The sequence below is a fragment of the Aphelocoma coerulescens genome, chromosome 1, assembly GCF_041296385.1.
Source record: "Aphelocoma coerulescens isolate FSJ_1873_10779 chromosome 1, UR_Acoe_1.0, whole genome shotgun sequence".
Classification (NCBI taxonomy): Eukaryota; Metazoa; Chordata; class Aves; order Passeriformes; family Corvidae; genus Aphelocoma; species Aphelocoma coerulescens.
In genome coordinates this window covers 114,735,677-114,759,261 of record NC_091013.1, presented here as the reverse complement: position 1 = coordinate 114,759,261, position 23,585 = coordinate 114,735,677, and the positions used below count along the sequence as shown (strand labels likewise).

General features: G+C 41.2%; 1 protein-coding gene across 4 annotated transcripts; it reads left to right on the top strand.

The window, feature by feature from the left end:
- Positions 1–994: 994 nt before the first annotated feature.
- On the top strand, positions 995–22,638 carry LOC138115382 (cell surface glycoprotein CD200 receptor 1-B-like). 4 transcript variants are annotated; one of them, XM_069025134.1, is made up of 12 exons: positions 995–1,125; positions 3,767–3,848; positions 4,758–5,106; positions 6,260–6,367; positions 9,761–10,164; positions 10,750–10,858; positions 15,638–15,719; positions 16,458–16,766; positions 17,639–17,887; positions 18,935–19,030; positions 19,822–19,868; positions 21,110–22,638. In XM_069025134.1, exons 7-12 carry the CDS (start codon positions 15,659–15,661, stop codon positions 21,242–21,244), a joined length of 897 nt encoding a protein of 298 aa, XP_068881235.1. In that variant the 5' UTR covers positions 995–1,125; positions 3,767–3,848; positions 4,758–5,106; positions 6,260–6,367; positions 9,761–10,164; positions 10,750–10,858; positions 15,638–15,658; the 3' UTR covers positions 21,245–22,638. The 4 variants fall into 4 exon arrangements, with proteins under 4 accessions (XP_068881235.1, XP_068881238.1, XP_068881236.1 ...); XM_069025137.1 differs by lacking the exons at positions 995–1,125; positions 3,767–3,848; positions 4,758–5,106; ... (1 more) ...; positions 9,761–10,164; positions 10,750–10,858 and adding an exon at positions 10,902–11,951; XM_069025135.1 differs by lacking the exons at positions 995–1,125; positions 3,767–3,848; positions 4,758–5,106; ... (1 more) ...; positions 9,761–10,164; positions 10,750–10,858 and adding an exon at positions 10,902–14,022.
- Positions 22,639–23,585: the final 947 nt, after the last annotated feature.

Genomic DNA, 23,585 nt, shown 5'->3' with positions numbered 1-23,585 from the left:
GCTAATTAGGACCTAACTTCTGCATCAAATTTCTTACTGGGTGCATTCACTTTTGCACCAAGAAGGATTTAAATTGGACTTGCATTCATTTACCTTCCTATCTGAGATCAGTGAACATAATGGAAAAATCTGAATGTAGCCTTGAAGGCAAAGAGAAATACAAACTTCCTGTAGGTTTCCATCTTCTTGGGCACTGTATATTGGCTTTTGTGTTGGGAGAACTATTGTGTTCTGCTCTGATGAGGCTTTTGTGATGCTTATAGAACTTTTAATAGAAACATGAGGGTGGATAATGCCTGGTCTTTATTAGTTCTTGTCACTTTGTGGCTTTGAAAGGCTTGTTATCTGTTATCACAAAAGAAAATGGCTACTGCTATGTTTGGCACTGCAGAAATGCAGAATGCAGCCCTTTTCCTGTGTAACTATTGAAAACCATTTTATAAGCTTTGGGAGGGATGTAAATCTAAACCCTATTTGAACCTAAGATTACTTTAATAAATAAAAAAAATGATATAAAATTAAATTATTTTAATATAGTGTAAAAGCCAGTAGAATTTATATGAGCTTATATTTATTCTTTTAAAATTCCCTCCAAATAAGCAACAGATTCAACCAGGAAACCATGCCTAAAGTACTAAGGACAGGATAAATCGCAATAAAATGCATACCTGGAAATAAGGTTGGTTTGGTTGTAAGAGTAAAACTGGTTTTGGTGGCAGCAGAACTTGTGTCCCTGGAGGATGGAGGGTGACACAAACTTTCTAGAAAACACCCACCTTCATCTTAGCTTACTACGTGCCTTGGAAATCACCCTGATCATCCTGACATGACTATATCTGGGCCTAAAGAAATGATCCTAAATGATCCTGAAGTGCTGAACTGGATTCAGAGCTGCAATGAGTGGGACATGCCCTTTCAAGAAGTAAAGACCAGAGAAGGAAAACGAAAAAATCCTGTTATCCACAGACATAGCTGAAGCTGATTCCTTGGCAGGTCATCCAGCGGAGGAAGAATTTAAAGTTCTTTGTCACTGGGGAAGCCAGCATAAGCCTGAATGAAACTCCTGTCCATGGCAGTAAGGTCCAGGGTTTGAGTCCTTATAGCCAGTGACAAGATCCCAAGAAGGTAAGCAGTGAATAATTTATCCTGCTCTCTTGGTTTTTGGGGTTTTTTTTGCCTTTGCAGGGGACAGTAACACTGTTATCTCTTGGTTTTCATTTGTCTGTGCACATGAGAGATTCCCAGCAGAGTTCTTTAATGATTTCCTAAACTTAAACCACAACTTCTCATCGAGGCAGATTTTCTTATATTAATGGTTGCATTTTAAGCTGTGGCATGATTTAACTATTGCACATCTTTTTAAAGCTCCTTTTGAAAAAGAGAATGATAGAAATGAACCCCCCTGTAATAAAAGGGAAAAGTACCTAGTGAACATTTAAAGAGAATTTGTATTGAGTAAGGTAATTGAAACTGAAGGATGTTGTCATTGTCTTAAACTCTCCTAGAGTTATTTTAATGAGTGGCAATAATCTGATGTTTTCATTTGAGGGCTTGGTCACTTGACTATCTTAGTCTGTTGATCTACTGTAATACTGTGAAGTTATATATTTAATTATTTAGCTAACAGAGCAGTGTCGATTTCTCAAGGTTTGCTTGATTTTTTTGTTATTTGATTGACATAATTAATTTTGTTATATTGATTAAAAAAAGAGGTGCATCTTTTCACTAACTGATATCCTCTTTTAATTCAATATAAAACTCTAGGGGTTTGATGTTAATTTTTAAATTTTTTATTTTTTTATCTTGATATAAGAAAGTAAAATTGACACCCCATTTGTCATTTCTGGAAGCCAATGTATAAGATATGTAATAATGAAGTGATACTCTAGAAAAGCAAATCCAGCAAACTAGGTCTGAAACTGAGGTAAAGCAGGAGGGTAAAAAGGTGCCTTTTTGTCACCATTGAGTTGTGTGGATATGTATTTTTCCCATGATGATGCATTTTTTTTTTTTTTTTGAACAAAGTAGGATAAAAATATCAGGATCTCAATAGCTAAATTTTATCACTGTTTAATATTTTGCTTTTGTATAAACACACACAAGAACTAAACCCATCCTTTTTCTTTTTTTTCCCCTCTTTCATGAGGAGGTAGGTTCCTAAAGCAGGACATATGTAGGATATAGGAGGACAGTGGAGAACACAACTGTCTGATCTTGTGATCTGTGTTTTTCCTAGTCCTGATTGCCTTGCAATCTTGTAATGAAAATTTGTTAACTGTTGTATTGAATCTGATGGATTTACCAAAGCTGGGCTGTCTGAGGAGATCTCACTTGCCTTAAAACAAATGGGCACATATTTAGATTTACTCATCAAGAGGAACTTTGCTATTTTGGTTTTTTTTTTTTTTTGTGGTTGAAATAGGAGAGCTTTTCCCCTTCTAAGCTCTAAGCACAGTGTCTTCCTGTGTTACTCAGCTCAGATGCCTGTTGAGAATGTGTGTGCAGCTCACAGTGCTGGCTTCAAGCCTCCCAAGGCTTTTCTCAAATCAAAAGGCTGTTCACTACCCTGTTTCTGAGACAAAAACCTCAGAAACATGTCCAGTGCTGTCTGCTTGTGAGGCTTCACTGCGGAGGCTGAGTAACTGGGATTACACTGCTCTGACAGACCCAGTGCAGAATGGACTTCAAAGTCCACCACTTGCTCTGCAGGAGAAGTGATTGCTTTGGGATTGGCATGAGATATCAGAAAGTACAAAGAGAAAACAACTCTTTCTCTGCTCTCAAAGTTGTGCATGCTTTGTGAACGGCTGCTGCTTGTGTCTGAGCTCTCTAGCCAGCACCTTTCATGTCTTCCGAAGGAAGTTTGGAAGCAACTCTGGAAACAAATATTTTCCTGCACAGAGAGTTTACATTTTTAGTAAACATGTCTGGGACACTGAACTGCTTGTTGTTAATAATAATGATTTTGATTGCTTCAGTGACTTGCAGAGGCTGTGAACTGGCAGCTCCCGTTATTTCCCTTCCATGAACCACTGGGCTCTGTGCACCTCTGGAACTGTTAAAAGAGCAACTGAACTTGCACTTGTTTCCTGCACTCTGAAAATGAAATGTCTTCTGAGTCTTCTAAGTGTCTGAAAATCACTGGGCCATCAGGAAAGGCTAAGCTAAGCTGGCCTTAGTTAGTAAAAGCCAACAAAATCTCCTGGTCCTGGGTAGCTGACCCATAACTGAAAGTTTGACACCAGAGAGTGCAATATGGACCCTTGTAGAACACCAACAGAGAGCTGAAAGATAAGTTAAGAACACCTAAAATAGTTAAAATAACACAGAAACCAACCAGACATTCAACTTCCTGCAAGTACAGCCTACACAGGAACTTCATTGCAGTGTAGAAAAGTGCAGACGAATCCTTGGTTGTCATTTTCAACCTCATTTCAACCCCTGCCAACAAGATCAGAGCATACCCCAAATAACTGATTTAACTCGCACACAGGACACAACCACACAGCTTACAAGGACTGGATAATGTGGAACAACCAGAAGTCCTTCCATGGCTGAGAGGGGGAAAATCAATCCCCAAGCAAAGAAACACTTTCTTTAGATGTTTAGTTTCTTATTGAATCACAGAATCTCTCAAGCCACCTACCCATTTGGAAAATGGAGGCCAAGCAAACTACTCTTGTTTTTTCCTTCCCAGCAGTGTACCAAGTTCCACTTGCTGGTCTGGCACTTAAGATGTTTCTAAGAGAGAGCTTTGTTTTTCTAGGAAAAAGAAAAATCTATATTTTGAAGTAAAGAAAGGAGCTCTTGTGCCTCTTAAAGCTAGTCTGAAACACAAGGATGTTGTGGTAAGCATTAATCTTTTTTCTTTCAGAATTTCTCTATTTTTTCCTGATGCTCCCATCAGAATTCTCCTACTTAAAGTACAAATTAAAGCAATGAGAATTCATTTTTCCCCCCCATCATTGAAAAAGAGATGCCAGTAGCATGTTGTTCTATATATTCATATCGTTGGAAGTCAGGCTCTTACCTGTGCCAGCCAAATTATTTGATACAGGTGCCCTCCTGAGGAGAAGAAACAATTACAAAGGAATTTTGCTGGCTTTTGGTATTTTTTTAGTCCAGTTTAGGAGTTACTTGTTGTGGCCAGGAGGTGCTGCCTGTGTTCTGGGAAAGAAAGAACATCTATTGCAATAAGCTTCTGCTGAGCCATGCTCTGCATGATGTATTTGAGTCTTTTGTTTTCTCTATGCTCAATTTTGCCCAGAAAGCTGGGAGGTGAAACCTGGTCCCAAAAGAGAACTGCTTTGAGCCAGTCAGTGCTTTTAGATTATATTTCAATGGCACAGCTCAATATTTGAAGAAAGGAAAAACCTTCAAATTGAAGAAATATAAACAAAGAGCCCTACCAAATATCCCTCTCCCCTGATGCTTTCACTTCCTTATTTGTTGAAGAGAGGGTGCTTTTCTCATCTTCCATTTTTATGAGAACAGCAAAGCTTATAGAGAATATTGTGCTGGCATGAGGCCTTTGCTGCAAGATCTGTGTTAGGAAATAGATTTTATGTCCTCTCATGTGAAGGAAAAAGTATTGTTTTCATTGTGTTGCCTGTTTTCCTGGGTGCTCTGTCCACATCTGAAGCACAAGACAGCTCCTGCTTTTACAGTGCATAAATAAGTGGAGAAGTATGGGGAGGGAAGGGGATTGGCCTAGCACAAAGGTCAGCTCAGTTAATGTCTGCACTCTCCCACCACAGAACACAGCGTGCTGGAAATCATTTATGCATCTACCATGAAATACCTGGAAGAAGGAAAGAACCTGGATTGGAACTGCCTTATCAGACATCAACAGAATCAGTTGTCACAAATCGATGCTCACCGGTATAAAAGAGCTAATAAGGAAAACAAGGCAGGGTTTGGAAAGGAGATAGAAAGCTTGCACCTCTCACAAAGTGCAGACCCCGTGGCAAAAGTCATGTCCTCACTGAAAACTTGTGAAAATATAAGCAGTCAACCAGTCAGACAGTGCCTGCTATCAGTGCAGAACCAAAATAAAGAATATTTTCCTAACTGCTGTGGGCCACTTCATTATGGTGAGTGTAACAGGTAAGCTCTGTGTGTCCAGGGGCTTGCTTGTAGAGGGAGTTGGGAGGTGACACGGTGGTGCCTCAGGAGAAATTTCTGCATGATAAAAACCATGTTCATGAAGATGTATCCCCTCCTCCTAGGGTGTGAAACTGAAAGTGATTGCTGCCACACTGTGACATGTGCAATAAGTCTCATACTCCTCTGTCTCTTCATCTGTGCATGCTAAATGCAAGGCTGACATGTGAAAAGTGTCAAGGATTTGTTTTAGGTTGGCTGTGGCTTTCCCTAAGCTAATGGAAATAGCTTCCATTGGGATTTCTGCTCTGAGCACCGTTACCAGAGCTGAAAGGAACTGGGTGAAAAAAGCAGCATGGGAAAATGTGTGTTAGTCTCGGGTTAGATGCAGGTCTGCCCCAGCTCACCTAGCATCTGTTCTGGGTTCATAGCCACAGCTGCATTCACAGGTAGCAAAGTTATTTTCTCTAAAATGGAGATCCATGAATTTTCTTAAATTGAGACCTTTGTGTATGCAAACAGCCCAGCCTTATCACCTCTGGAATTCATTGTGGTGTATGTAGACCTCAGGAAGTATTGGTGCTTAGAGGGAGTGGGACTTGAGGTGTGGCAGCCACTGCTGTTAGTGACTTTGTTCTTATTGACCAGACTTTTTAATTTTCCTGCTTCACTGGTTAGAAGAGAAAAAATATTGTGCAGAAAGGCTGTGGAGGCTGATCCATACAGTGGCAGTGCCCCTGTGCAATCATTTCTATAAGTGTCTTAGCTGGTCACAGTTAAGTGACACTCAACTGTGTGGTGTCTTCTACTTGTGCCCACTGACTTCAGCTCCATGCCCCCAGCAGAAGGGAATATCTCTTTGGCCTAAATAGCCAAGGTGGTGAGCTCCTGGAGCTTTGTGGGTTGGTTGTGATCTGGGTTGAGCTGAGATTCATATTCCTTCCAAGCTGTTCCCCAGCTTTGTCAAAATGTAGGGATAATATTCACCTTTCTCCTTCTTAAAGTTTTCTCCAAAATATTTTGACTAAAAATAAAGTGAGAATTACACCTCCACCTTTTTGACACCAATTTTTAGGTAAGGAAAGATGCAGTTCTGCAGACTTTTATTTGCATGTTAGTCATCATTATATCTGGTGTGGCATTTCCAATTCCACAGAGAGTACAGAAGTTTACCTGGAACAGAACAAAGCTCTGAGTGTGGATTCTGGGCTGGAGAAGATGTGGACTGTGGTCATGATATCCTGGATAATGATATCTGTCAAAGGTAAGAAGATGTATACATGTATTTTTATTTTTTTTCTGAAAATAAGGTGTATGATTAATTTTATAAAATCACAAGTCTCTCGGGTGGGTTTCTGGCATTGTCTGAATATTTATTGACACCCCTTCCTCATTTTTTTCCAGCTATACTTTTTTGGGACCTGCCTCCCATGCAGGGAGGTGTTTTCCTTTCCTTTCCACCTCTCTGTGCAAAGAAGGATTTCCTGTGTTGTTCTCCCCTCTGAAATATCTTCTGGCTTGCTTCTAGTCCATCCTCTGTGCTTTTCAGTTTGCTCTGAGAAAGCTGAGACCACTCTCAGTGGGATGAGCTCAAGGTGGGGAGTGCACAGGAAGCAGAAATGAAGTCAGTGTCAAACTCACTCTTCTATAAACAGAAAGCAAAATAAGTTGTGATGTTTTACCCAGCTCTGGGATATTTTGAAAGCTTATTTTGTCTACAGACTTTTAACAGTGCTGTGTCCCTCTCCCCTTTTCCAAGCATTTGTGTAGATTTCCCTTTTGTGAAAGGACTTCTCTCTCAGGCCATAAGATTTGGTACCAAGTGACAAGGGGAAGATGGTTACACCTGTATTTGTTTCTGTGGTGACTAAGGCTTGTCTGAGAAGCTCTGCTGATCTCTAACATGCTTTTCATACTTGGACACACGTGTAACGTTTTTGAGCACCAAAGCAGACACATAGGCCAAGTGAAAAATTTATCTCTTTGTCGCTTTGCAAGGGATCTGATTGTTTATCAGTTCTGAAGGGTTGCAATGGCTGCTGCTGTGGGAGCCTTTCAATCACAGGCAGCCTGATTTTGGATTCTTGTTGAACTAAATGTGTAAGCCACATCTGACAGAACCAGCTGCTTTAAGGGCACCCATACCAAGCAGTATAGATGTCTTGCTAGGTGGGGGTAGGGGATGTGGAGAGGCTCAGGGAGAGCATTGTATGAGCCCATGTTTTGGGTTCCAATGAGCCAATTTGGACTGCAGATATTTTTAGCACCGTTCTTCAGCAGGCAGCACGCTGTACAACTGCATATCAACACGATGCTTCTTCTGTGGGTTGGTGTAGCTATGTTTCCACCTCCTGGCAACTACTAGGAATAGCTGTGGAGAGACTAGGGAGAATTTTTTGTTTTTGCAAGGCTCTAGAAGATGAAGTAGGAATTTTAAAGAGGCAGTTCTCTTGAGCTCAGGGGAATTTTTAACTCCTTGGTGTTCAATATTCTATGCTATGTATAAGCATAGAAGCTGCTTCCAAATAACCTGCTTTGCAACAACTGTGAATACGAGTCTTTGAGCTGAAAGGTCATAAAAACAAGGTGCTTGCAGCAGGTCTGTGAGTAATAAGACACCAGAGAGACATTTTACATGGAGAGGGGGAGCATCAGTGTATATCCATGGTAGCTGGGGACATGAACACACCTAATGGAATTCCAGATCCAAATACCTATGCATTCTGTCTGTTAGGAACAACAGTTGTTATAGAGGCACATACTGTTACAGAGGACACATAGTCAAGACTAGGAATTCTGTGAGGTGAGTGGTCTCGAGTAACAAGAAAATGCTAACTTTTTTGTCACAAATGAGTGCTTTAGACGGCTCAAAGAATCACCAGCAAAGGAATTGGCAAGAGCAGGTTTAATATTAAAGTGAAAGCGTGACAAAAGGCATTGGCGAAGCTCACTCTACTGCTTACTGGGTGGTTAAAGCGCAAAGAGAAAAATCATGCTAAAATCTAAAATCAATCAATCTAAAACTAAAATCAACCACAAATTATCTACATTGAGGTTGAGGAAGGAAAAGGGGTAAGGATGCGAAAAGGTAAGGATAAAAAGGAATATGGAAAGCCTCCCACTGGATCACAGTGTTCAGAGACATCTGCCTTGCCAAACTTAGGCCTGGACTTGGCCAACAACTTAGGCCTAAACTCAGGTTGTTATCTGGGCAAGAAAAATAAGTTTCCAAAGCTGTTTGTTAAAAAACAGAAGCTTGTTAGACAGCACTGTTTCCTGGGAACAGACTGTTTCTGATAAGCTCAGGAGAAGCTCAGCCCTGATGCTGTTCATCAAGGCCAAGGCCTAATCAGCATTATGATTTCATAATGCGGCCGAGGAGGTGGGGGGGGGGGGGGGGGGGGGAGACATTCTGTAAGTGTCCTTCAGTAGTAAGAAAACACTAATTTTCCCAAATAACAATCTCTTGCACAAGTCAGGATGACCCCTCCCTGTCCTTGACTATGGTATAACCAGAGCTGGGTTTTTGTTCAGGACCTGCTCAGAAATCGAAAGTGCCTGTTTTTTGTCCATGCCAGGGCAATGCCATCTGCTTGTTTCACAGGAAAGAATGAAAGTTCTTTATCCATCTTATAACTGTCCTGTGTGAACCAGCAAAAGACAGCTTTGAGTAGATTGTGCAATACATGTTTTTAGAACATATACAGAAAGATAGACTGCTAGTCCAAAGCTTCCAGATCAAAATGTCTTTTTCAGTGGAAATGGGTTTTCAAGCTAACTGTCCACGTATGCGTTCAGTCAGGATTCCTCATCCACTTGTTCCTTATGCCCTCATTAACTGCATTAAAACCAGTTTGGAGAAATTTTGTAGCACATGTACGTAACCCTGATGGATAGACATGCTGGAGTCCCTGAACCTGGACTTTGAGTGAGGTTGTTTTGTTCATTGTCCAGTTGCAGGTACCCCCATGTAAAATGCAGTCAGTTCTCCACAGGTTATCTTCTTTTATATGAGGAATTACCTCATTTGGGGAAGATCACTCTCTTCCAAGAGGTTTGTTGGAAGCCTGTATAGCTCAAAGTTGCCTCTGGTTTATCCCTTTGGATGCATTTTTATAATCATTTAGCCAGAGACTCTTTATAATTAGAGAAGCCATAAACTAGCTCTGACAATAAACCATGTGGAAGCAATGTGCAACTCAGATTTCTAGTGATGGAGACTTTGCAAACAAGCCAAGTAACTTTTCCTGCTGTGTCAGAGAGCTGTGAGTGCAGCAGCTCCAAGTGTGTGCATAAAGTTGCACCTCTATATAATGATTTTTTAAAATATTCATGTATACAGCAATATACATAGACATGGCCCAGCACAGACACTTTTAGCAAATGAAGGTACGGGTTTTGTACATACAGTTTAAGTGAGCCCTTAACTGTGCACAGACACAGCCATATAGCTGTAGTCTATATATGTACATAGCCCGTGTAGGCCTGAGGGCAGGGGTGGCAAGAAGGCTGTGGTCTGTGGCATGAATGCATTCAGCAAAGTCCTTGTGGTGGGGAGCCAGAGGCTTCCTGAGTCTCTGACACTTCTGCATTCTCTGTGCTAGTTGACTTTTTTTTTTTCTTATTTAATCTTCCCTTTCTCTCATTTGTTTCGTAGTGCTGCGCCTCAACTTTTCACACAGTGCCTTGGACATTGAATAAGGAGACAGTGATCTGCATGTTCTCCTGGACTGGAGAAGCTCTGCCACCCCATCCTCAGGAGCTTCCCCTCTGGGCTGTATTTTAAGCCACTCTGGGAAGATGAGAAAATGAAGATTTTTTTATCAGCAATGCTCAGAGTCCCATGAAGCATTAACTATTGTGGGACACGACCTGAATTTATGTCACGTTTTTCACCTGCAGACCACTGGTCTACAAAATAGGGCGGGAAGTTTGGTTAGCAGAAACCTGAATAAGGACATGTTGTAGGACTTCTCCCAGCAACTCCACCCTCCTGCATCATCCTGCCTCAAATGGAGCTTAAAATCTGCCAGAAGTGCTGGTAACTGGAAAAGAAACGAGGTGAGAAGTTTTACTGGAAACCACCAGGGAGAATTTTTCTAGACCACTGACACAGAGCTATAGGTGTTAACTGGCTCATGAGAAGGGGAGTCTATGACAGCAAAGAAACCTGTATGGTGAGGAAAGAAAAAGGACAAGCATCCCCTTCAGTGTATTACACTGCACCAAAAGAGTGTAGGCTGTGATAAATGGCATCCTCACTCTGGTGTCATGACTTTATTTGGCATTTGAGAGGTGGGATGTGTAGTTTTTTCCAATATAGATGTGGGTTTCTATTTTAGGTATGTTTTGTTATACAAACAATTTATTCCACTTGTAAAAAAAACCCGCAGAAAGGGAAATGAAAGAAAACTTTTGAGCGTCCTCCTTTGCCATACAATAACAGTATGTACTTCATATTTGTAAGTGTTGATCTAGCTGCTCTATAAACACAGGAGACAATTTTTTTCCTCCTTAAATATATAAATAAGTAAAATATCTTGTTCTATGCCCTACTGGATGACTCCAATGAGGGCTGAGAATGCAGCTCCTTGAGGCTGGAGAAGCTGTCTCCCAGCTGATGGGGGCTCCTGGGGCTTTTTGCAGGATCTTCACAGCCATCCATGGAATGGGTAAGCTGTAGATTTCAGAGAAAATTATGTTCTCTGAAGTGTGAAGGAGAAGGAGCAGTGAAGAGCTGAAGGAGAGAGGTCGGGTAAGTGCTGCCTAAACCATGGTTAGTGATGTTACAGGTAAGACTTACTGACAGGTGAGGAAGGACTATCTGGGGTTTTATTTCTGCTGTACACCAGGTCTTCTGCTATTTCTGTTCTTTTTAAAGCAGGAATTACTGGAGGTTTGTCTTTCTCTGCAGTTCAGGATGTGTGGTGCAATTCCATCATGTTTGGCATGTGGAGTGGGAGGCCAGTACCTCTGACTGAAAAATGGGGAGGAAACTTTCATTTGGGGAGCCTGAGATATGTCATGATTCTTAACGGAGTGTTTTGGGAGTTAAACATCAAGCTATAAACCATCTCCTCTCTGTTCATTTATAAATACTTGTCTGGAAGATTTTTCTCTAGTTATCCACAGCCCTGAAAGCAGTAATTGCACTTGTGGATTGCTAATTCCCAGTTTTTTTCCTGGAAAATCAGCAACAAAAAGCAGTAGGCCCACAAGGGGCAGGAGTGAAAGTAGTTAAGATCATGAACATATGTGTGGTAGATAGATTTGTCTGCTGCAGTATTGGGATCAAGTGAGAAGCTCCTGAGGTTAATGACCTACAAGTGATAAGGGGATTCTCTAGGGCCAGGAGTAGAAGTTGCTGAGCATGGCCCTGCTGGCCCAGTGCAATCAGCTACAGTTAAAAAAGAAATACATTTTCTTGATCTCTGGAAATTGAGTTATAATTGCCTCTGGATATTTTAACATGGAAGTGTCAGGTTTTACAGGCTTCATTATCAGCAGGGCTTTCCCCCATCTGTTTGCTGACATTGGTGAGAGCCACAGATGGTTTATACCTGGGAAAATCAAGGTGTTAGGTACAAGAACTGTTGGGCTTTTCCCCCCCATAAAATGGAGAATGTAAAGCAAATGTCTTCCCTCTTTCTGAAAGGAAGAGAATGAGCTACCAGGGGTGGTGTTGTTCTCATTCATCCTTTGCTCATACTGCCTCTTCCCAACGCTGGATTACAGTGCTCTCTGAGGGGACTGGCTGCAAGGCAGCTACAGATGTGAGGAGTATGCCTTGGCTTGTGCAAGAACTTCATGGGACTAAGCCATTTTCCAGATGAGCTAGTGATAAAAAGGTAAATATATGCGAGAAGAGGGGAGATGCCCAACTGCTTTCTGGAATTACAGCTACTATGCATGGCAATTGTTTTTTCCCCTGGAGAAAAAATCCACACTTTGTAAAGTTGGTGTTACTCTAAATATTGGTATCTTCGTTAATTCAGTAGATAGACACCACAAATCTCTGCCTTGCTGTGGAGGAAATTTCAAACCTATTTACCTTTATGTTTATTTACTGAAACACTGTAATTTTACAGTGGTTTTGTATAACTCGCTTGTGATTGTTTTGAGAGCTCCTTCTATTAGACTAATTCTCTATTTCAGAAAGCCATCCACTCTCTATTTCCCAGTTTGTAGAGAAAGCTTTGTAGTTGGGAACTGGATGAAACTAGCTCACGAACTGGATGGGCAGAATTTCAAATCGTCTCTGGCTTTGACCGATGCCAGCAGCTGTGAGACAAACAGGGAGTCTGAGAAGAAAATGCACTGTGGATGTACAGATCCATCAGTCCATGACAGTGATAACAGTCTTCTGCTGTGCTAGTACAGGATTTCAGGCATCAGTTTTCAGGGCCAGGATATCTTTTAGAAAATAAAAAATACCAGGAGGCTCTAAAGTCAAAGCAAAGGTTCATTACCCTGCAGCATTGTCAGGGGCCAGCCATAGATGGCTTAGTTAGATGGCTAAGAACAGAGAAAGAACACAGCCTCTCCCCTCCCCCAAGAGCTTTTCAGTTTCAGCTTTGGGACTATCTACCTGCTGCCTCTTTTGATATGTTTTGTCTTCCTCTCAGGGCACCCAAAGTCTTGCTGTAATTTGTTGCTTCATTTTCAGTGGAGGGACTTGAGGAATTCCCGGCAGAGGACCATTGCTAGGGAGAAATGGGAGCAGAAGAGACTGCCCTGCAGGCTTTTGAGCTGGGTGCTGTGTGGTCTTGGCGATGAGGTGGAAACATCAAATGCTGCATAGAAGAAGCAGCAGCTGCTGCTCTGACTGCCAGAAGTGTGGGTTTGGATTTTAAATAGCATAGCCTTGGTCTGCAGACCAGTTTTCCTTATAAGAGGAAGTAAGAGAGTTGACACAGATGTGTGCAAACGCTTCTTCTTGCTGTTCCTTTCAGCCCTTCCTTGCCTAAAGACACAGGTCTTACAGAGAACAGACTTCTAAGGCAGGGCCTTTTGTACCCCTTAATAGGTGCTTCCACTTCAAAACAGAACCGCATTTTGCTGAGTTAAATATGGAAATGGCTCTGTGACGTACTGGTTATCCTTTAAAAAATTGTGGTGACATCTGATGTGCTGATGGATACCTGACCTTTTCCTCTTTCAGGTTGTGTTAGCAAATATTTTAATCATGTTGGACTTTGCTTTTATTTGTCTGATTTTAAGTTGGTGCTTTGCATGGCTCGAGGCCTGTGGATCGTGTTTGATGTGTAACAGCAGACAGCTAAGGTTCTGACTTGTTCTTCATGTCACAAAGCAGTTTGTTTCCCTCAGTTTAACTCTCCCACATCCTCTTCAGAGCAGTGTACAACCAGAGTTTTTTTTCACTCATCTCTTTTGGAGGCGATGGAGGCTTTATCTGTCTGTGAGACGAATCAGCGGCATGTTATGATCTCAGAAGCAGCAATGAAGAGAAACTCATGAACCGTACAGCTGAACACAGGGACTACCTGGGATGGGATCTCCTAAATTGAGATAGTTCTTGCTTTGCAATTATATCTGGGTCCCTTGTGAGGACGGAGAGGGAGGGGAGCTCCAGGTACTCTCTGCAGTTCCCTGGTGTGCAGGAGCTGCCTCGGGATCAGTCATCAGGACAGGGGTCCCAGTGGGAGCGGCTGCATGTGCCGACATCTCTCTGCTCACCCCAGAATGAGAGCTGGAACACCGGAGCACGCTGGAACTGCTGCTGCTCCCCTCCCAGGTTCCCGGGCTGAGGAGGGCTCCTCTCAGGCTGACAGCTGGGTCACTCTCCTCCAGCCTCAGCACTCCTTGGGATGAATCCGAGCGGGAGCGGTGCTGTTCCCCGGCTGGAGGAGTGACACACATATCGCACGGTCTCGTGCCAGCCACCGCCACCGAGGCTGAGTAAGAGTTTTAATTTATTTAAACGCAGCTATTGAGGCATTTTAATTCCATCAAAGGAAATAACACAAGTATTCGTTTGCTGCTTTTAAATGGGTTTGATTAATCTGCGCTTGGTTGTTCCTTTTTGGATTTTACTTTGAGAGTTCCTTCTCGCTCAGAGGCACAACTATTCAAGGGTTGTGAATTTTAAAAATTGCAGATTAAATTCTGTGTTTCACACATGAATATTTAAACAGAGTAATGTACTCTGTTCTTTCTGTAAGGTCCCATTTTTAATCATTAATGCCTGTTCTTTTGAGCAAATAAACCCCATATATGAGATTTGTATGCATTTAAAAAAAAGATAGTTCTCTGGGACAAGTTCCAATGTGAAAATATTCTGTTATGAATATTTATGGACCCATCAAAATTGGTGAATAGTGAATTTGCTGATAGAAATTGTGGGAGGTTTGTTTTTTCTTTTACGTTGCTTTTGAAAGAGACTGAGAAATTCTTTGCAAATTGGGTCAAGTTCAGTACATAATTCTGGTCAAAATGTATCCTTTTAATTTTTTTTTGGTTAAAAAAATTCAGCTTTTAAAGTTTCAAAATTTTTTGATTGAAAGCAACTTTTGCATGCGTAATGTATCCCAATTGCAAAAAAAAAAAAAAAAATCCCCAAACTTCTGACAGCTTTGAATAAAATGAAACAAAACAAAATATTTCCTTTATGGCAAAGATTTTGCATGAATGAAAATGAAATTTGGGATGCTTTTAATGTAAGAGTTACATTGCCTGTTGCACATTAGTAGCAGAATACAGATCAATGTGGTTGTATTGGCATTTTTACCAGGTTGTAATGAAAGCTTTTCACCCAGATGCACCACAATTCTTTGTTAGAGTTGTGAGGAGAACAATTCTTTGAGGAAAACAGTTCTGTTGAGGGTGGTGAGGCCCTGGCACAGGTTGCCTAGAACAGTTGTGGATGCCCCATGCCTGGAAGTGTTCAAGGACAACTTGGATGGGGCTCTGAGCAATCTGGTGTCGTGGAAGTGTCCATGGCAGGGGTGTTGGAACTGGAAGGTCTTTAAGGTTCCTCCCAACCCAAACCAGTCTGTGATTCAGTGACTTGAATGTGGACATGTATCACATTGCTTTAAGGAAAACACCATCTCTAGCATTTGGCTCGTGACTGTGGCAGCATTTGTTCTTCCTGTGCCACACGTGGGGCAGCGTTGTGGCTTCTCTGAAAGCAGGAAACAAACTCATATGGCTTTGATCCCTTGCAGTAGAAGGGTTGCTCTTTTTGTTCTGCTCCAAAACGGGAGTTACTTTTCAAGCAATTAAAAGTGTGCAAAGGTTAGGAATAATTTATTTGCCAAATAGTTGATGAAGTCTAGATCCTGAGTGGTACCAGAGATCCAGGATTTAAAAAAACTGTAAACAGTAGCTTTTTTTTTTTTTCCAACCCTCTTTTTCCTTACTTTCTTCAGTACAAGAATGACACTTGACATGAGGTCTTGTTTAAAACTTCTGCTTTCAAAGGAAACAGAGGTTTTACTACATGTTCTCTTTGAAGGGATGAGCACAACAATTTGTTATTACATTCCATTTTCTTTGCCTTCACTTTCTGCAGTGCTGATTCCTTCTGCTAAGGATGGCTCAGAAATGGTCAGTTCTGGCTGCGCTCCTTTTCTTGCCAATCAATCTGGTTGAAGGTAAGTGAGAAAGATCCAAAACTACGTGTAGCACTGCTTGGTACTCTGTATTTCCAACTTGCCAGGACACTGAAACTTCATAGTACACCAGAGCAAACTTTGCTGATTGTTCAGTGGGAATGCAAAAGAGTAGTGTCACCTCAGCTGGCAAAATAATCGTGTGCCTTGCAGAGTGGCACAGGATGATAAATCTGGTAGGAATCCAACACTGGCCATCTGTTCACCTGGGACAATAGCAGGAGAGCTGTGATTTCTGGAATAAAAGGGATCCACAAATGTCCCTTACTAAACTACTGCTCCAAAAGATCTTGGTTTTAACCGTGCCACAGGTGTATATTCCACAGCTATCCTGGATTTTACTGGCACTTGAAGCAAGGCACCTAATTCAGAAACACAATAAAGTTTTTAAAAGTAGTTTCCTTTCCCTTAAGAGTGAATTTTGCCCCTCCCCATCATTTTTTCAAAGCCTATATTAAAGTGATAGAAATTTGTTGACTAAAAAAAAAGGTGGAGGACTTGCAGTTCGCCAGCATCACTGTCCACAGCAAAAAGGCGCCATCTCCGCTGCACTTCCAAACTTTGGGAAGGTGGATCTGGAAGCTGAATACTAATATATGCCCCAAGGCTGCCAGTACAGTCAGGAAGTGTATTTTTAAGGGTGATGAAGCCAAGAGTTTCCTGTGCTTTCATGATGGCTGTAGCATTTTTTTAATGTATTTTTTTTTTCCTCTGATGCAGCTCACAACAGGGTGAGTGTAGAGGCTGGCCATGAAGCTGTGCTCAGTTGCCCCAATATCTCCAAGGTGTCTTTGCTGCTGGTGGCATGGAGGAAGAATTGCAACAGTTGCTGCTTGTTGTCCTATAGAAGTGATCACAATGAGACAAGAAAGCTGAACTGCAGTGAGAGGATCACATGGAAATATTCACCTGTCAGTGACCCTGCGCTTCGTATTTACCCTGTGAACCTTGGGGATGAGGGAAATTACACCTGTGACACTGCCAACAGTGAAGGGAATTTTCATTTCTTCTTTTCTCTGACTGTGATAGGTAAGACTGCATCACTAAAACAAAAATTAGTCTATTTGCAATGTAGGCAGGAACAAAAGAATATTAGGGAGCATCATGAATATATCAAGTCACCTTTTCCATATAGTCAGGTAAACTATATCTAGGTTTCCATAAATTAAAAAAAACAAAAACACAAAAAAGACTTTATATGTTGCCTATATTAGTTAAGCCATCTCAATATAACTAAAGATTATGGGAAATGAATTTTGGAACTCTGTATTTGCTATTATTAATTTTAGTCACTTGATTTTTTTTTTTTTGATTGGGTTTTTTTAGTTGGTTTTTGGTTTTAGTTTGTTTTGGTTTTGGATTTTATCTTCTTGTTGTTCCCTGCAGAATCTTGCCTCTAATGAAGGCTTAGGTGTTGTGTGAGCCTTTTCCCTGTTTTGCCAAATGCAGAATATGAGTTGTTGGACTTCAAGCAGAACAGTTTTGTCCAATTTCTCTTTTATTTCCTTGCTATCAAATTTTGGATTCTACATATCCAAACTCCTATTTTACCTGAAGCCTCAGCAATCTGCCTTTTCATCAGTCAAGTTGTAAAGCTTTATTTAGTCCACTCCTCTCTGTCATCACATCCACTGCTAATCTGCCATCACCTTTTGGAAAACAGGAGGAAGCAGTACTTTAGATGTAGCCAGCTAGTTTTTGAGGTGTCCACCTCGGACTTTTTGACATATTGTTTTTCCTTAAAGATTTGCTAATATTTCAAATGATTTTAAAATCTCATGAATTGCTCATACAAACTAAAAAATACCACCTGTTTTTCAGTTTCTCAGTTGGTGATTTTATGCTAAAAATGAAATAGAAGCTATGATAGAAATTATGGCTTTTTAAAATTTCTTCTCTAGTGCCTCCTACGGTGACCCTGACCCACGACAAAAGCAGGGTGGCTGTCTGTCAAGCATCTGCAGGAAAGCCAGCTGCTGACATCTCCTGGATCCCTGCAAGCAACCACAGCTCTGAGGAAGAATTCCATCACCCCAATGGAACAGTGACCAGAGTGAGCTACTTCAACTGGGCCAACAGCTCATTTCCCTCTGTCACCTGCCTGGTCACCCACCCAGCCATGAACCAGACCCTGCTCATGGACCTGACATGTAAATAATGTTATTCTGTGCTTGCACTTCATCATGCCTAGGGCTCCTCTGTGCTGTTCTGTCCAGTTGTTCCCGCTAAATGCTGGGGCCCTGGAGCTGGGTTAGTGTGGTTATAAGGTGAAGTCCTAGAGCATGTTGAGAGAGAAATTAATAATTTTGAGTTAGTTGAAACCAGATGTTTTGTGGCACTGTATGGAGAAGCTTTCAGTGTGTTTTTCTATCAATTCTTGTTCTGTTTTACAAGAATTCCTTATTCTGCTTTCAGTGGGTTCGCCTTGGTTGGCTGCCAGGTGCCCTCCAAGCTGCTCTATTGCTCCCCCTCTTCAATAACACAGGGAGAAAAATAAAACGTAAAGCTCGTTGGTCAAGGTTAAGACAGGGAGAGATCACTCACCAATTGCTGTCACAGGAAAAAGAGACTTGAGAGAAAGTAATTTCTTGTGACTCAAATCAGAGTAGGACAGCAAGAAACAAGAACGAATCTAAAAGTGCCTTCCCCACACCATTTTTTCCACAGTAGTGATGGTCTGGAGAAAATTTCCTTGGACAATGTCTGTCTGTGACTTTCAAGTGTTCCAAAGGTAGTAAAGTGTAAAGTTTAGCTTCTCCTCTGGCTGTGCTGGACCTGTTGGAAGTCTATTGCAGTAGGATTTGTAAGAACAGCTGAATAAGTGCTCATATCACCAAAATACCTCGGTAGCGGCACAAAGGACAGAAGTCAGCATAGACCAGTCATTAATTAACAGCATTTTGCAGGGATGGCTGCTCAGTTCTGTTGTTCAGGGCAAATAGTACTTGAAGAAAAGGAGAGTGTAAAGGCAGATGAGTTGAAAATGAAAATGTGTTTGTACACACAAATGAGTGGATGTGTGAGGCAGCTTCTTCTTGCTGGTTGGCATCCAGACATCTTATCAGTTTCTCTCTGCTTGTTTGAGCTGTGAAAGCAGAGGATTAGCTTTTTCCTCCAGCCAAGGTAGGCAGTAACATCACAAATCTGTGGATATTGACATCTAGCTCAGTAACTTGCTCTCTTTTCTCGTCTCTCAGACACTTCCCGCATTCTTCTCTACATCCTGATAGGAGCAGCTGCAGGTGTTGCTGCTGTTACTGGTGTGACTTCATGCTTGATTTTCAGGTGCAGAGGTGAGTCCTTTGACCCTGAAATATGTTACAATCCCGTTGCTGACTATGTGCAGGTACAAGGACATGCACTTTATTGCTGAGAGTGAGGTGGGAGGCAAGGGTTGAGGAAAATGTTCACATATGCATTGTCCTTTTGGAGAAGTTGTAATAAAATAAGGGGTGGCAATTTAAAATAAGTCTAGAGTTTTGAAAGGGCCATAGATATTATGATATTAATGCATTACAGGCATGTCAGAGATTCATCCAGGCTGAAAAAGGGTTCATTCTGAGAGTAGGGCAGGCTTTGAGATTTTAGAATTATTTTGTTTGCTCTGCATTTGCTGGCACAAAATTCTATACTTAAGAATGACAGTTCACAAACTAACGACTAGACACAAACGAGCTCTGTTTCCATCAGCACTCATAAGTTTTCCCTTGAGCAAGAGTAAGAATATGCAAATGTACATACTTTGATATCTTTCAGATATTTGTGCATTGGGCGTATTAGACAGCTGATTTTGTTCCTTCCTCATACTAAATGCAAAACACTGCTACTAAGAAGGAAATGAGCTCTACCCCGGTAGAAACCAGGGCATCCAGCATGACCAAAAGTTTCAATGAAGGGAAAAACAAAACAAGCCCCTGTTAAAGAGCAGGATGTAAAAAAAAATAAGAAGTTAACATATGAGTGTAACTGTATTTTGAAGAAAGTCTTTCAAGAGCTGAGGGCAGCTAGAGGGGAGCCCCACATACAACAGCTGTATAACCCTGCACCATCAAACCATTCTAACTTCCTGATATCCTACTTTCAGCTCGCTGGTTACGTAAAAGGGCACGTGGCCCAGCAGAACACTTTAGAGTAAGTGGCCTTTTTGCAGTTTTTGGTGTATTCTTCACTAAAACTTGTAATTTCTTTGCAACATGTCTACACTGACAAACCTCCCATTGAGCTCTGTGTGCACTTGGAGGGGGGAATGAGGAACACATCATCTGTGAGGATTTCTATTGTTTGGATGGCCCCATCTTCATGTGTAATCCGAGTATTTGAGCAATTGTTTAAGCACTGGATAGGGAGTGGTGTAGTGCATTTCCTGCCCATAAGTTACATTTACAATGCTGAATTTGAACTCTCCCAAAACTCAATATTTTCATATTTCTGCTTCACAGAGTAGTCTTAACTCAGATGTTTTGTTTAAGAATGTGTATTCTAAATGGCAGAAACCTGCTTGATTAAAGATTGGATGGAAACAGACATCCCTTTTACAATGAGGGAAAAGGGTCCACTTTGTTTCTCTATTTTGGAGACAAACACAGCTATGAAACTTTTATTTTTTAAGTGGCAGTTCATATACTTAGAAGCCAGGAAACTGCAGTGATAAACCTGCCACCACAACTTTTACTTACTCTCTAATTCCAGTGTTTTTTGATATATATTTAACAGAATGAAAATGCACTGCTTTTTCCTTAGGGCTTCTGCCTCACTTAATGTGCATGGAAAGACCAATTATTTCCTATTTTGTTTTCTGCTCATGATTTAATTAATAGTCATGTGCCTCATTTGTTGCAAAACAAGTCAGAGTGCTCTGAAGTTAGAATGATTACTTTCCTGATATGCTCTTGTGTGGCATTCAGGACAATTTCATTGATGAGAGTGGGAGTTGCAGAGATCAAAGGCTTCCAATGATTTTAGGTGCCTAAATTGGATTGTTTGTGGTCTGTCTATTTTGGTTTTGTTTTTTGTTTTGTTTTGGTGTTTTGTTTTCAGAGAAGCTAGCATTCTTCATTTTCATCTATTTTGCTGTTGATACCAATATTCCAATATTTGTTTTCAATCATATTAAGAAAAAGAATTTCAACGGCTGTTCTGTTGAGGCTTTGTGAAGGCTGTTCTTGCATTTCTCTGGCCGTTCATGTTTCACCCTCTGTGCTCTGCCTTTTTGCTCAGAAAGCTCAGAGAAATCACTTAAAGTTCTTTTGCAACAGTCATGTTACCTACCAGGTTTCTTCTGCTCTTGCTTTTCGTTTGGGATCTATAGGAATGATGGTTCCACAAAATTCTCCAATATCATATAATGGTACATGTGTTTCTTCCTGTTGCAGACTAAAACCTCTGAGTTCACACCCTCATGTGTGAGAAGAGAAGCAGACAAGCCTCATGATTTTCCAGAGAGAATCTATGAGAATTACAACACAAGACCTCTTTATATATGCTTACAACAGCATAGGCACAACTAGCCAGCTCAGCTACTAATAATACTCAGCTGCTTGAACTTGTACTTCAACTATTCAGCCTCAGACCTTACCCACAAAAGCCTTTGCCTTTCCTGAGCTGATGATGGTGGGGCAGAAAAGCCCGTCTTAGTAAGTTGTTTTTATCTTTCTCTAAATATCTGTACAGACTTCAAAAAAGTTGGAACTTTCAAGGATTGAGTTAGGGAAATACCTGCCTTAATTCTGTTTGAAAGTGGACTCTAAGGTATGTGCTGCCTTTCCTCAAAACAATAATTGACGTATTTCTGTGCCAGAGAACCAGACTGGTGGTGAAAATACAGCACTTTTCTTTCCATTTTTGTAATGGGATTCTCTTTAAAGTTCTGTTTTGGAAACCAGAGAGTGACACGGGGGGACCCCAAAACACAGAAGGTCAAAGCAATACATCGAACAGAAATGCAGAAATAAGAGAGTTTTAGGGTTTTTTTTGGTTCTGTTGTTTTGCTTTTTTTTCTGGGTAGATGGTTGCACACGGCAGATGACATTCTAGTATTTGATATCTTTGTTTATTTTTTAAATTTTTAACATATTTCTTTTTCAATTAATCTTTCTGTTTGCATTGATAATTGATGGAAAATAAAACCATTTAATATTTTACTGGATATGGAAATGAGAAACTGCAATGGGAAATTTTTGGAGACTCTTTAAAGTAAATGTGCAAATAAGCAAATATTCACCTAAAGGATTTCTATGGCTACTTGGGTAAATGTTTGTTGACCAGTTTCTGAGAAGTGAGATCACAGCATGGTTTTAATGAGAACAGAAGTGTTAATTTGTATAAAACGCAGGTTGTGTGCTTGTTTAAAACAAAGGAAAAAACCCAAGCGCTACCACACCATCTATTTCTTCTCATCCTCATGTCCCCAAGCTGAAAAAAAAGTCCAAAGACTGGTTGTTACTCTCAGTTTTCATTGGTCAGGTCTGTCAGACCTCCCAAACACTAATGCAGCAGTAACTACACTCAAATGTGTGTTTTGAAGAGACTTTTTCTGCTGGTCCTGCAGGGTCATCTCTGCTCCATCAGTGTTCTTAGGCATGAGCATCTCCCAGTGCCTTTTAATTGCACTCTGTCACTTCTAATAGACATGGATGTCTGCTGACATCACTCCAGCCTTTCTTTTTAGTCAGAAAGGCATGAAGACTCTCTGCCTTAAGGAAAAGGGCCTCCAGGAGGCAGGCTGGCTACCACGACTGGTGGGCAAGAAAAGCCTTTCCTGTGGTGTTTCATGTCAGTGATGCATTGCTCTCAGAGCTGTGTGCAGCTCCATCATGTCTTCTGTGGGGAGGGAGAAGCACTTTTACGTGTGTAAAACATCTGGGAGAAATAAGTGACAGCTTGGAATTAGTGCAAATAGGTTTGAAATTATAGGAAAAGTGTTTTGTAGCTCCAGTGAAATCCACAGCAGCCCCTTAGTCCAAGGTGTTGTCGAGGGGTCACTTGTGATTGGAAGCTTCTGAAATAGAGGGGAAGATCTCTTGTTGCTTAAGAAACTGCCCAATCAGGTCTAAACCTGGGTTCCTGGGCTGGTGTTGCTCAGTGTGGTAAGTGAGCATGGATTATTTTTATGGACAGCTACAGCAGTCTGTGCCTTTTTCAGAAGTTGGATCGTTGCAGCCAGACCAAAGGATGACAGGGCTGCTAAAATGGAGAGAGTTAGGCTGTGGAAGAGTGTGCTTCTGGGAATCCCAGTGCATGTGTGCTGTGATTATTAGGGTGTAATGAACGACCTTTTCATAACCCCTTTGCACCAAGTGAAATGTTGAAGGGTGAGATCTAATGGAGACAGAAAAAATAGAACTTGGACAGGGAGATGGTGATGTGGGGGGGAAGCTCTCTGAAGGAGCATCACTGTGATTATTTGCCCTGGCTGAAAACTATAGTTTTCACACTCATAACTTTATTTTCACCTTTAATTTGTATGTGGTGGAATTGGTCCAGTCACCTGCAATGTGTCAGCACTTCCATTAACCCAGAAGTTCTGAGCAGGCTTCGTGCTGAAATGAGGTGCTCTGGCAATGACATAGGTCCATTCATGCTGCAGGTACTTGGTGAAATGGGCTCTCCTGGTGGTTCCACAGCTCTTAGCATCCATGTGGCTATGGTTTGTCTGATTTCTTATTTCTGGGATGGCCCAAGAGCCAGTCCTGCTTCAACCTCACAGAAAATTATCTTACAGCATTATAATCAGTCTTTGATCATAATCTGTTTATTGCCAACAAAAAGCTTGAGTTAGCAGTGCACAGCTCAGGGGAACTCACATGTTGCAGGCATTAAAAGGTCTCAGCTGCCTAATTGTTGTATCTT